This window comes from Lates calcarifer, linkage group LG3 (genome assembly GCF_001640805.2).
Source record: "Lates calcarifer isolate ASB-BC8 linkage group LG3, TLL_Latcal_v3, whole genome shotgun sequence".
NCBI classification, from domain to species: Eukaryota; Metazoa; Chordata; class Actinopteri; family Centropomidae; genus Lates; species Lates calcarifer.
Window position 1 is genome coordinate 5,770,533 of NC_066835.1, and position 14,970 is coordinate 5,785,502.

General features: G+C 42.4%; 1 protein-coding gene across 1 annotated transcript in view; it reads right to left on the bottom strand.

Annotated features, from left to right (window-relative positions):
- The window catches only part of LOC108900407 (growth factor receptor-bound protein 10-like), a 44,214-nt gene that overhangs the window by 5,676 nt on the left and 23,568 nt on the right, over nt 1-14,970 (bottom strand). Inside the window, 12 exon segments of the mRNA XM_018701435.2 lie at nt 8-101; nt 541-628; nt 763-781; nt 783-830; nt 1,438-1,554; nt 3,253-3,330; nt 3,538-3,636; nt 5,244-5,354; nt 5,573-5,710; nt 6,172-6,246; nt 7,886-8,001; nt 10,676-10,832. Coding sequence (XP_018556951.1) covers nt 8-101; nt 541-628; nt 763-781; nt 783-830; nt 1,438-1,554; nt 3,253-3,330; nt 3,538-3,636; nt 5,244-5,354; nt 5,573-5,710; nt 6,172-6,246; nt 7,886-8,001; nt 10,676-10,832 — 1,140 coding nt within the window.

Genomic DNA, 14,970 nt, shown 5'->3' on the forward strand with positions numbered 1-14,970 from the left:
GACTGACCGGTAGGATCTGGAAGTGCTTGATCTTCTGGTGGTGGCACAAGGTGAGCACGAATGCCTTGGGATTACTCTGACTGTCCCGCAACAGGAATAACCTGACACACAGAGCACGAGTGAGAAATGGTTCAACTGTTTGATGAAAAGTACGACGATGAAAGTATGTATGTAGTAAATACATAACACTACTGAACTCCATTTAGGTGACTATGAAATTTCAAATGCCTAATGATATGCTGCTGCATGAGTGTGACTCTTATCTTAATCCGCTGGGTGAAGGCTAAGATGTGTGGCTGACAGGCCAAAAAGCCGTTTTTAGACTCTGACACTTTAGAGATCTAAGCTTTTTTCTTGGCAGCAGTGATGTCTCTATTTTTCACTTTTTTTAATTCATATATTTTGACTTGACAAAATAATCTTCACTTGCTTTTGCCAAGCATTCAACTACATTTCACATGAGCAACATTTACCCTGAGATAACATCATGCCAAACAAAGCCTCTCAACCTTTTCCCTCTCAGCATATTGTTGTTCTTACCCGTCTACTTGGCCTTGTTGTATGATCATTTTGTGGGCTTCCTCTCTCATGATGCGACCATGAAACCACACTTGTGTCCTGTGAATCACTGAAAGACAGACAAAACATATTCTTAGCATATATTCATAACCACTTCACATCAGTGTATCAACCAGGCCAAGAAAGTTTACTGGTCTTTCTGGTGTTGCTGGGTTTGCAAAATGTTGGTCTAAGTGAGAATACCTGTGCTGAGGGAGGAAGGGATGCAGGGGGCTGGGACTGCCCAGGACATTCATACGCTGGCTCCGCTTCTGTGGGGAAGAATTGACCAGCATTAGATATGAAATAACCTATGTCAAACCAGAATCCCTAACAACAGCCTCTGAAGACACAACAATTTGCATTTCCTATATTGCTGTGTTAATGTATTTTAGTACAGCAACGTAAACCTACAAACATAATATGAAGTGAGCAGCTGTGTTCTGCTCTGGCTCGATGAGCTGTGATCTCAGCAACAGATAAGTGGAGCTGCTGCACACTTTAATCTACTAAGAAAAGTAGCTGGAGGGGAAAGATAAATTACCTCAGAATGGAAGACGACTTGTGCACCCTCTTTCCTATGAAAAATGATACATTTATACATTAAAGTGCAAAAGCTATTGTATAATCACTTGTGTAGTGGAAAGCCCCCATTTTGTTGGCTTTTTTAACTTCAGGACAAAACACCTGCTAAAATTAGGGACATTTACTAAAACTGTTTTATATCAAAGCTGATGAAAAAAACTGTGGGTAACTTATATCTTCTGTTCATCTTCACGCATTTGGAGATTAATTCCATCTGTGTTCATGATCTGAACTCATCTATTTTTGAAGATCCTTCCTATCCCATAGGCTAAGCTTCATCCACCCCCTCCTTACCCTCCAGGTCTGTCCCTCCTCCAGGGCGGCACTCTGGGCCTCAACAGGGTTGTCGATGACACGACCGGTCCGTCCAGAAAAGTCCATGGCGACCAAGGAGTTCTCAGATACACTCCGCTGTTAGGAGACGTGGCAGGGTGGGAGGGTGGGGTAAGGATGGTGGGTAGGTGGGGAGTGAGGGGGGAGGGGGGTACATGAGTAGTTGGGTGAAGGGAGGGGTGGGTGGGTAGACAAGGGTCAGAGGTCAAACAAGCCAGACACACTCACTGGGGCATGACAAATCCTGTCTGCACACAGACCCACTTCAGTCAATCCACAAAATGCCGCTCTGAGGAAAAGCACAAGCCTCCTCTGGCTTTCTGGCTCTTCTGCTCAAATTATTCAAGGTTTCTTTTTAATTAATTACTTAGACCTCTTCCTCAGCTGAAAATAAATTCAACCAAATGGCTCTTAAATATACTACTAACGCTTTTAGAGGAAAAGCAAAAAGGGTTGCCACAATCACCTGGTCACATAATTCAAAAACTCTTTTAACATTGAAAATCTGTGTGCTTTAAATTTGGTCTCCTTCTGGTACAATATTGGCATCAACTCCGACTAAATAATACATAATAAGTACATCTTTTTTTACTCATAATGCCAAGTCCAAAATCATTTAAAAACTGCTGCATTGTTACATAAAAGTAAATATCCATAATTAATTTTTTAAATACATTTTCAAAAACCTGGATTTTCTTAAGTTTACTATTATCTCAACTGAATCTGGGTCTATGGGATCACTACAGGTGTGTAAAGATTTGTCATCCTTATCTGGTTATAATGATTACATTTGTGAATTAATCAGTCAACAGAAAATTAATCACCAATTATTTTTGAAAATAATTTATCAAGTCAATTATCAAACAAAAACTTCAATCATTCTCTGGTTCCAGTTCCTCTGATGTGAAGATTTATAAACTGAGAAATGCAGTGTTTCATTGTGGATTTAAATTCTGAAGACATCATCTTAGGCTCTTCTGATATTTTTCACTACTTTCTTTAATTTTATAGACTAAACAATTAATCAAAGTGTCTGAATAATTGATGATAATCATGTTGCAGCCCTCATTAAATTATTTCAGATATGATGATTTGCGAGTGTATACCATGACGTTCCACAGTAGGGAAAACTTATATGACCACAAGTCCTTGAAGAAAAAAATCACTCCACAACTGTAATGTTCAGAGAGTACAAACTTTGTAAAGATTCTAGATCTGTCTCTTATTTTAATTCACAATCTTATCAAAGGAGCTTATGAGTCTTATACAAATACCTTGTGGCGTGAGGTGATTAGTCATAGTGTAAGACAGCATACAAATGTACATGTTTCTGTTTGCTGTGTGTGCAGTCTGTTATACGCAGTATGTGTGTCTGAGCATTATGTAAATGTTCACCTTTGTAAATAAATCTGGGATAAGATGTTAATGTGTCGGATGTACTTTTGTTTAAATGAGCAGCCTGACCTGAATCTGGACCATAAGCCTTTCACTACAGAACCTCTCTCACCTCATTAACAAAGGTCAACAGTAGCAATGATCATTTCAATAGGAATTCATCTCAGTATTTAACAAATCCTTCTTATTCAAAGTGAAAAAATGATCCCGCATGTGGTTCTGTCTTTCCTCTTAAGACGAATGAGGCACAAGGTGGTTACTAAGTGAACTGGTTTCCAATTCACCATCAGCTAATTAATGGATCAATCTGGATTGGTCTTGGCTGAGTGGGGGCATTAGACCAGGGCTGTAAGAAAGTGATGTCAGAGAGCAGATCCTCACCACAGGCGCCGAGAAGGGTGAGAGGTTAGACTTCCTCTGCTGGGGGATGTTGTAGCTCTGATACAGTACTATCCCATACTGTGAAGGCAGGAGAGAGGAGACAGCATCAGTTCATGTTTCCAAGTGCCGACACATTAATTAATGTTGACACTTGAAGAAAAGGGAATTGACGCTACCCATTAAGTAACTACAAGGCTGGATGCCAATTAGAAACATTTGTCAACCCTCTGTGAAGTGTACAGTAGACTTCACTACAATAATATGGCATAAAAGTAAAGAAAGTACCTTGAGCAGTCTGAAGGCAGTCATCCAGCAGGTCCTGCTCTGTTCGTCCTCCGCACACAACATCTTTAGTTCCTTGCAGTCACTCCTCACTTTGCTGGGCTGTCAAACAGCAGACACAGTGGAACATTACATTAATGAGATACGCATTATGAACATGTAAGGCCTCTTTGTGGATGTCGGCATTTCAGTTTTCTATATATAGAGACCTTCAAACCTGTGACAGGGCAGGACTACTAAGCCACAGTGAGACCAGTTTTGTTTTCTGACACAGGTTTGCCCTAAAGTGATGCAAAGATTGGCAGAATATTGTGTGCTGATCAGTAGTGGTACATATATGCAATTAGTGCATCACATATAGAATACAGAGGCTGACAAAAAGCGACTATAAAGTTGCATTTTATGATCACCGTTAAAGCAAGTCCATATAATGTCTAACAACAGTCTCTGTGGCCACATACATACAATAACAATTATGGAATAATGGTAAATCATAAAATAGTTGCCTGGTATTGGAGTAAAACAAAAGTGAATTAGTAAACGCACTCTGATGTCAGTTACACAGCAATATCACTCTAAATTTTGCTAGCATTAGCGAACCATAATCAGCCTACTTGGTCTGGTCACACCAGACCAAGTAGGGCTGTAGCCGCAAAATCTGCATTAAATCAAACAAAAGTGTCTCTTACTGTGAGTGAATTCAACTTTTTTGGAAAAGTTCAACAGCTGCACTTTAAGGGGATGATGGCACCTGACTGTACCTGCTTTAATATGACTACACCCAATCAGCCAATCACTTGTCAGTTCAGTGATGCTCTCCAAAGTGTTGTGACAATAAAATTGGCTCACAGTTCTGAATGACACACAAAACCTCAGGCTTGTCAACTTTCCCAGCTAACAGATGATGCTTATGACAGTTTATGAGTTAATGAATGACATTTAATTACAGCCTCTAGCAAACATCAATATATTACACCCCTACTAGCAAAGACTATTTCAACATCACAGTGCAGACTTTCTCCCTTCTCCTCCACCAGTAACAAGGATGTTCGACACACTGCTCCTTAAAAGCAACCCCTACTGATAAATTCATTCATGTCGCCATGGCAACAATCCAGCCACCCCCAGAAGTAAAATCCCTTACCCAATCCTGCACTGTCACCCCCGCTGACAGCATCTGACACATTGGTTGTCTGGTGTGTGTGTGTGTGTGTGTGTGTGTGTGTGTGTGTGTGTGTGTATGTCTGTGTGTGTGTGTGTCTAAGAGAGAGGTGAGGAGGTTAGGCGGGCCAGATTCCCCTGTACCATCCCAGCTTATCCCACTGGGCTTATCCCAGATCAGCAGGTGACCCATCACAGATAACTCCTGGAGTGAGACACACAGTGCTGAGTGGGTGTTTGAACCCTGCTGGGTGGTTTTAACCTTTGTGTCCTCTGACACACACATACACACACACATACACATACAACACAATATATGTCGAGGAGAAGCAGGTGCTTGTTATGAAGTGAGTTTACTAAATATCAGATAGCAGCTCGTCATCCACTTCTGATAGGAGGGATATAGACATACACATATAGGATGTGTCACTTCACACTTGAACAGCGACGAATAAATTACCATGTAAACAGTAAAATGATCTCATCTAATCAGCCACAGTCTTCAGCACTGGATTAAAAGGTTGCAGTATTTTCTTGATGTGTGTTACCTTGATGCAGAACTGGTAGTCTGTGGGGGCATTGTGAAGTTTCCTGCCTGTGATGATGGTGAAGATGTTACTGTCTTCCAGATCCGACAGCAGCTGCAGATGCCGGGGCTCCTGTTCCGTCAGGGGGGAGGCAGAGATAGATGGGTGAGGGAGGAGGAGAGGAAGACAGTTGCCAGCAACAACATGAAGAAAATGACTTGCAGACTGCTTTTTTACATTTGTTTTCTTCTGCTTTGGAAAATGCTAAATTAAGATTTGTGCAGTTTTCTCTTTTTTAAATTGGTCTCCTTTATACCAGTTTCAGAATCAATACAGCAGTAACTTATCACCTTGGATGTTCCTTTTGTAGAGTAATAGAGACCCGAGCGTCGCAGGAACATGTAGAGCTTCTTCCAGGACTTGCGTCCAGGCTCCTTCATGTACAGATAGCCCTGGATCTCTGGACAGCTGCTGGAGTTCAGAAAGTTCTAGAGAGAAAATACACAACAGCATCTATTGGGAACATGGCTGCAGGTGAACTGATGTTTGTGTGGATTGTGCCTGTAATATCCTAAAAACCGAAGTATACCTCCATACTGTAAAATCCAAATATCTTAGAGGAATAGCGAGTTAGGTTCTTTTGTCTATATTCCTGAAAATGTGGTAGTAACAACACTGAGTGAAGGCAATTATGAGATTTCAGGGTACATGTGTGTGTGTGTATGCATATTTTTGGATTAACACATGTCATCTCAACAATAAAAATCCTTCATTGTGACAGCATTTTCCTGCTTTCCCTCCTGACAGGGCAGCTACTTTATAGAGTTAAGATTTAGGTGTAGGATTAAATTAGGGCTGAGGTAACACTGATGGCTTAGGTAATGAATCAAGTCTTCGGATGCAAGCTATTAAGAGATGTATGTGTCTTTTCACTTAGTCATCGCCTCACCTGTAAGAGCTGTGACTGAGGGATTGAGCCGTCAGACTCCTGACACCAAGCCACCATCTGCTCTGGAAAAAAGTTCTGGATGGAAAAACACACAGAGAGACCGACAATGAGCGAGAGAGAAAGAAAAGAGAGAGAGGGGTACTAGAAAACACTTAGTGCATACGCAAGCTCAGAGTGGGGTTGTGTTTCTTTATGCAGAATACGCCTCTCTTTCTGTCTGTGTGTGCATATGTGTGTGTGTGTGTGTGTGTGTTTGATGAGCACAAGGACTCAGAGGCAAAGTGGTGGGGGAGAGAGAGAGAGCGGGCACTCCAGCCTGGGAGTAGATGCAGTATGATCTCACCCGCTGATGTAATCCCCTTTAGCCAGCAGCGCTACTCTTAGCGTGATTGACAGGCCACGGCCAGCACTCTGGTGTTTTACTGTGCTCATTACCACAGAGCTGAGGTCACCTGCTGGCTCTGACACACACCTAAATCACCACGGCAATAATGTCACCGTATATCCAGCCAGCACATAACAGCAGAGCCCCACGCTGAGTCCACATCAGCAAAAGATGCCACGCAAGCTGGCTAACGCGGACTTGCTGGCTGTCAGAGGCAGGTTTGTGTCTGTAAAATGATGAACAGCTTTGCATTTTATATTCGCAGCTTACGGTCTTATGCAAAAAGACTCAAAATGAGCACAGAAGTAGAATGAGCTTAGTCTTCTATAACAGCAGAGGGAAGACAGAAATGTGACCACAGAAAGCAGATGGAGCACAAAGAGGGCATTGTGCATAAAGTTAGACTGATATGGGACAATACTGGGCTTTTATTAACTATGAATAATCATTCATTCAGCCTTGACAAGGGATAAAAATTGCATGGAACTGTACAATTGATTGGTATACCACATAACTGCTGTATGGAGCTTGATTCAACAGAAGTGTGCAGGAATAATATTAGATACTTTTAGCTAGCTAGCAGTGTCCTCTCAGATATTTGACATTATGGTCCTAGAGTCTAAATCAAACTGACTTTGGTGATAATCTAGTGCCACAAAGAGGATGATATTTGTAGTTTTGAGTGAAACGTTGCCATGATATTTGCTAATCACATTCATGTCCCCTTCAGAGAGAACTGCAATCACTTGGGTGATCCTGACTTGTCATCCATCATTAGGTCAAATAATGGATTTGTCTAATACTTTGGTTTAGGACCAAAGACCTATAAAACTAACAGCAGCCTCAACTGCTCTTTTCTTTTAAGTGCTAATTAATAAAAATGTTAGATGATGATGGTGAACATGGTAAACATCATATCTGCTGAACATCAGTATGTTAGCATTACCTTTTATCGTCATTCATGAACATTTAGATGACGTGTAACTGCCTAAGTACAGCCTCACAGAGCTAATATCATGGCTGTAAAACGTATGAAGACTTCAAGGAAATTATGATATCTTCTATGCTACGGAGGGTTTGTCACACCACCGAGAGAAAATGTTATGTTGGAAACACTGAGTAGTTTTTGTCAAAAACAATCAAGTGTAAAGGTTTTCAGTGTCAGCATGAAATTTCAGCTATCAGCAGCACCAATCCAAAAATACAGAGGCCGTAAAATCGGCTGAAGCACAGCTGTGTGTGTGTGTGTGTGTCAGTGTGTGCGTGGGCCTGCGTGATAAACCGAAAGCAGTCAGAGAAAGGTCATTTCAGGGATGCGAGAGAACTCACCAGGGGGTTCCTGAAGAATTCATATTTGGCATAGTTCTTCCTGAAGAGGAATTTACTGTCGCTGCTCATGGAGGCTTGAACCTGAACCACCAGCTCGTGGTCCTCCAGACATCTCTCTGTATCAGGACACACAGACAGACTGTTACCTCAGCTGTGTTATCTTTGATTTGTCCTCAGGGATGGAGTGTGAGGGAAACACAGATTTTTTTTTTTTTTTTTTTTTTTTTTTACATACAGTTACAGGGCTCAACATTTTATTTAAAAAAATAGAATTTATTTGTACTTCAATATTGAAAACAGGTCAAAATTGGGTGAAAAAAAATAATACAAAACTCCAAAATAAAAGCATTTTGAAAACACTGATTACATTGTAACTATTGCTTCACTGTTCATTGTTGCTTCTTAAAAACAACTTTGAGGCTTCTGGCTGATCTGCAGCATAAAATGCAGTTCCTTTGCATGCATTTCCTCTCTCTTTATTTCTTGCTTCTATTTTTAATATTGAAAGCATATTCTGAAATGTCCTTGTCACCAAAGGACCTTGTTTACTATAAACTGTTTTGAACAGTGTCCTCTGGAAGCAGGAAACACAACAACTTTTTGATGAGGCCAAACATAAAATCCCAGTGAAAATCACTTTAAACTGATTCACATACATAAAAATCAGCATATTTAGTCTCAGTCACAGTTAGCAGTGCAAGCCTTATATACAGCATGTCGTATGATAATTTAAATTGAGCATAAAACACAAGCCTTACTGAAAGTATAACTAACTTGTGTTAAGATATAAGATTATTATTGTGGATTTCTTTACTACTGTGGTTTTCAAAATGATCACTAACTTGAGTTTATAGTTTAGCCACTTCTTTATTTACCACTACATCACTGGTTATACTATTGTATACAATGACACAGCAAGAAAAATGGCTTGTTACTAAGAGACGAGCAAGGGAGTAAGAGGTTAAATGAGGAGGGGCTGTGAAAAGAAGAAGCACTGTGATTCAGGGAGGGAGGAGGTGAAGGTGGAAGGGAGAAGTGGTATGAGATGGAGGAGGGGGGGCATTGCAGGAAGATGATGTCATGTATTTAGGCTGATTGCTGAGAGCAGCGAAGCCATAAGCAAAGTACAAGCCACAGACAAACACACAACCACACATTAAGAGCTCACACAGACCTAACCTGCTCACTGTGCACCACAGAGGCCCAATTACTTTATGTGTGTGTGTGTGCGTGTTCTACTCCTTCTTCAAATTGAGGGCATATGATCTCAGAGTGATGCCGATTAGAAATTGATTGTGACGGGATGTTCCAGTTCTGTATGAACACACACACACACCACACACACACACACACACACACACACACACACACACAGATTGCAAGCAGGATTTAGCACTAATTCTCCCCCTCCACATGAACTCACACTGTCTTGCTTTACTAAGACAAAACACACCCATACACACACACTCATGCACAAGTTTTAGTGAAACTGTAGACACTGTTTTTGCTAAAAAAGCATTCTGCATTTTAGGAGTGGAAATGTCTGGGCTCTGTATGTGTGTATGTGTGTATATGCTGGCCTGCAAGCAGGGGAATTTCCTGTGCAGGGTTAAGGAAAGATTGATTGGCTAGCAAGGCTAGGGGCTCGTCCGACCGAGACCTACGATTGGTTCCTTGCAGCTCTGGTATGACGCTTTAGTCCAGACCTCTCTTACCCTTCCCTCCCCCCTCCGCCTCTCTCTCTCCCTCTCTCTCTCTCCCTCCTTCCCCCTTTCCCTCTCTGTCTCTCTTTCTCTGTCCCTTCATCTCTCTGTCTTTCTCCCTCTTTTTCCTTCCCTCCCTCTCCTCACCTCACATTCCATCTCTCCAGTGCACTTTTTTCCAGAAACGCAGATCAAGCAGCAAAACACAAAATGATCCTTTGACTCTAAAAATACAACTCTGGTGTAGGAAAGCCTCATCGAGGACAAAGACAGACCCAGAGATAAAAAAAAATAAAGCTTCAATAGGAGCGAAAGTAAAAAAGCAAAGCACGAGTCTTGTGTTACCCCCCCCCCAGTGAATTATTTGGGGTGGAACAGCCATGTGAGCAGAACATGGAAAATACTTAATCCTATGACCACCACAGCTCCCTCCCCGAGCTGTATAGAAAGCATACAAGCACTAGTGCCATGCTCAAGTGAACATATACACTGAAGGTACACACAAGAGAGTATCCCCACCCATGCAGAGATGCACAAAAGGGGTATAGACACAGACACACAGACAAGACTGAATCACACCTGCAGAAAAGACACTCCTAAAGTTACTCCTAAATAGCCAGTGCAGCCAAACATACTGGGATGTAGTGGAAGGTAAACCCACCAACTAATTTCACCTGTCTTTTTACTTGCAGAATGGCTTTTGTACATTTTCTCAAGGCTGATATAAATCTTCATGGCATATTTTTGTGTCATGTCATTTTTGTATCATAGTTTGTGGCATAAAAATCACACTTGCTACAGAAAGCCATGACCTTTTAAAGAAAAAAGGAGTATAAACAAGTGCTCTTTTCGGAAAATCTAACTGATAGTGTGACAGATTTGGCCTCACTGGAAGTTAGAATGTTATTTAACCATCTTTCACAAACTGCTCCATAACTGCATATTCACAATGTATAATCAGAGGCAGACAAAATAGAGTTGATCCTTGCAACAAAAAAAAAAAAAAGCATATAGACGTATATAGATGTAAAAGTGCACCAAATCCACAACTGGATATACGAACACACTCCAACACACATGCCCTTACCAAGGCCAAGGATGGGGTGGTGCTCCACCAGCGTCCAGGCATTGTCGTCCAGACAGTGGCTCTTGTAGACCAGGAGCTGACAGACGTCTCTGGCCGTCATGTCTGCCGGTATCTCCACCACTTTACCGGCCCCATCCTCGCTCCACACCTTCACTATCTGAAAACACAACATGAGAATAATGATGGGAAAACACACATAAGAGCAGCGAAGGTTGTGTTTTTACTGGCTGAAAAAAAAAAGAAAAAAGAAAAGCCTTATAACAGTGAGATGGCGCAGCGTGTCCTGAGTTGCTTTCTGGAATTTGAATCTGCAGAGAAAAGGAAGAGCGGAGGAAATCTGTAGTTACATTTACCTCCATCACCAGGTGCTTTGTCAAGTCCACCCTTAAAAAGTCCGGATCACATTATTCTGTCACTCCAATGTGAGAAGCGCTTTAAAAAAAACACAACAAAAAACGGAAGGATGACGTCTAGGAAAGGTCGGCTGGCCCCTGCGCTCTCAGCTCAACCCTTTTGTCCACAGCTCAACCAAACTTACTTGCACACACATGTACGAAAATTCATGTAAACCTGTTCACGATGGTCACAATAACACATTTTCTGTCACATGCAGGAATATCCGCGGGCCAGATAAAGTAGAAAAACCATATATTCACACTTGGACAGTGAAATAACATGGTTATTTGTTGCAGTTTGTTCCTAAAAACGTCACCGCTGGGAACAGAAGGAGGGTACACTTCAAAGCCAGAGTAACTTCCATTAGTTGCGCCATTTTGAACCATTTTAGCCAAACAGCCCAAAGCAACATTTAAATCAGGCGTCATTTTTGCCTTCTCCGACTGTGCTGCTGCACAAATAACCACAGAGCAGCTGCTTCACACCACTGTATGAGCAGATTTACATACACACACCAGGGTGAGCTCACTCCCACATGCAGCGTAATACACAAACACACACGTAAATATGAGAAAACAAACATCGGAAAGTGCCCGCAAACCACAAAGAAGAGTTATATCCCATATATAGAGAGACACTGTATGTGCATGTATGTATGTACTTAACATCTTCTGTCCACAGCAGGGATTCTGCTGCCCTGCACTTCAATCACAACCACCGGGGAACAACTGTTGAAAATTACATGAAACAGGACACAAAGCTGGTGATGGGCGAGGGCCTGGAAGGGTGGGCATGGAAAATTAAGTCGAACAATGGCACAGAGAAGTGGAAACACACAAAACACCAAAAAACGCCAGCAACGGTGGCCTAGAAATGACACAAAAAACCATACTAACAGCACAGCGACACGAGGAGAGACTCCGAATGCAACCAGAAACAGCGTCACAGCACTCTCTACCCCTGCAAAGCCAGAAGACTCCCTCTTCTTTTCCCACACGCCCCCATAAAAAAAATAAAAAAATCATGACGCATGAGCTTTGTTTGAGAAAAGTTTTAGAAACATCAAGGGAGGGGGGGGGAGAATGCAAAGGTCCTCATTGCTGCAAACTGATAACCACACACACACCTACACACATCACACACACACACATAGACCTCACGACAGGACATCCAGAAAAGAAACGAAGACATACACACAAGTCTCTTACCTCCACAGCCTGAAAGAGGCAACAGTCTGGAGAGCAGGATGGCATTTTCACACTGAGACGCTCTCCAGTGACACAGAGAGACAGAGAGACAGACAGAGAGAGAGAGAGAGAGAGAGAGAGAGAGAGAGAGAGGGAGGGAGGGGAGGGGAGGAGAGGAGGAGGGGAAGAGAGGGAAGGAAGTCAGGAAGAGGGAGAGAGAGAGAAGAGAGGGAGGGACAGATTGGCAAGGGGAATGCAAGAGAGGTGAGAGGGAAGAGGTGGGGGGAGGAGGAGGGAGGAAGTGACAGAGGAAGGACGAGAGTGAAAGAGAGACAGAGCGAAAGAGAGACAGCCTGCCCCTTCTTCTCGTGCTGGGCAGCATAAAGGCTTGAGCTGCGAGGAGTGGTATGAGCCACCGCTCCTCTCCTCCCTCCTCCTCCTCCCTCACACTGGATTAACCCAGTGTGGGATTTTTAAACGGTGAGCTGCTACCTGTCACGTACTCTACACTCTTATCTTCAGGGCTGTGTTCAAATCCCCTCATCCCGAAAAAAAAAAATCACTGTCAGCTCCTTTTACTGATGGCGGCACACCAAAAACATGCGTCTTTCTCCCTAAAACACGCCCACAACTCTCTCTACTACACACCACACACACACACACACACACAGATAGAAAGAACAAGCTCAAACTACTAAGCCAATCACTGAAACACACACACATACACACACACACATCTCTTATTCTTATGCATCCACTGACATTTTCTTTGAGCTGCTTGACGGTTTCAATTTCTACCCCCTCCCTCCCCTCTTATCCTCCTCCTCTTCCTCTCCCTCCTCCTCCTCAGCTGTGTGTGAAATACTATGCGAGAGTGTCAGGACCGGAGCAACATGTGTAACGCACACTGACGGCTTCGAGGTTTGCAAAGAAGGCAGTTGAAGTCTTAAAAAAAAAAAAAAGAAAAAAAGAAAAAGAAAATGGTGAGGTGATTTGATCTGAAGCTGTATGGATCACGTGTCGGGCGTTTGGGCTTTGCTGAGAGGGTCAAGGGAGGAAAGGAGGGAGGGATTTTGGGGGGGGGGGTTGCTCAGCAAATCTGCCCAGCCTTGAGAGAGGTAGACAGAGAGCTGGAGAGAGAGAGGGAGATAAAGAAAAAGAAGGGGGGGGCAATAGAGAAAGAGAAAAGAGAGAGAGCTATGGAGGAAGGTCAGTAATGCAATACCGAGTCATAATCAGGCTCATGTGTAGAGCGCAGGCCAACCCAGCTGGCCCCTAATACAATGTGCATGAAAACTATGAGGCGCACACACACGTGCCCGCACACACACACATACACACTATAAATACACACACACACTCTCAACAGAGGAAGACAAAATGTAAACTATGACAACCCGTTCCAGCAGTTTTTTTTAACTTTACTGCTCGACTTTTTCCTCCAGTCTCACGTGGTAGTTTGCAGCCATCATGGAGAGCAGTGTAACAGTATGTGTGTGTGTGTGTGTGTGTGTGTTTGAGGATAATACATGTTCATGTATGTGATGAGCACATGTGAAAGAAAGATTGGGTGTAGGAACAACCTCACATTGTGCATCATATAGGAGTCAAATGGGCAATTTAGTTCTATCTAAATTTACATTTGATCATGTGCTTGTTTTTTTAAATTTTCTACCATTCCAGTGGAAAAATCCTTAGCTATGTGCCCCTTTACTATCTTTTATCTTTATACCTTTACCATAATGAAATTTAACTCACCCACCCCCCCACCCCCCCACACACACACACCACCCACACCCCCAGCGTCTTCTCCTTTCTTACTTCCTTCTCTTCATCTCCGCCAGAGCAGGGTAAGTAGTGGAAATGTACAGTCCGCATGTGCACATGCACGCACACACAGACATTAAAAAGGCTTGGAGCCACTGCATTGGATTGCTATTGGATTGGAAGGGTCATGGACAGACACCTGCATGCATATAAATAAAAAAATGCATATAAAAGACACACACACACCCACAAGCATAGTTTGTACGGGGTCAGAGGTCAAACACAATAATCTACGCCAGGGTCAGGACCACTTGACCAAGAGGTTTATGGGCCCCTAAACCTATCAGGCCATACACACACACACACACACACACACACACACACACACACACACACACACAAGTGATCTGGTTGTTCTAAGCCAGAGCAGATCCTGTCCACAGATTGTAAAAGCAATCTTGATGAATTCAGATTGGAGGAGGGAGGAGGGAGAGTAGTTCTGGACACTATTTTTTTAAAGGTGTAAATTAAATATTGGTCTGCAACTGACAACTTCTGGGATGCTGTTATCATTTCTTGGCCATTGTAACAAATACAGATGGTTAGCTTACAAAATAACACAGATAACTGTGTTAGAATGTGATTACAGGGGAAAATCAAAGCTGAAAGAAAAACTGACAAACATGGACATAAAGAGTAAGATAATCTGTTTTTTTTCTCTCTCTCTTTCTTTCTTTATAAATGATATGCTATGCTGGCAAATTGGCTACTTTATAGGAAATACATTTTTCTGACATGAAAATTCTTTAGGAAATCTCAAGTAAGGATGTTATGTAAGTGACAAAAATTCATTCAAGTAGGACTCAGACTAATGTACTCTGACTGACATATTATCACCTAAAGTTGATACGATGAGGGGGTTAGCAAATTTAACCATCAAACATG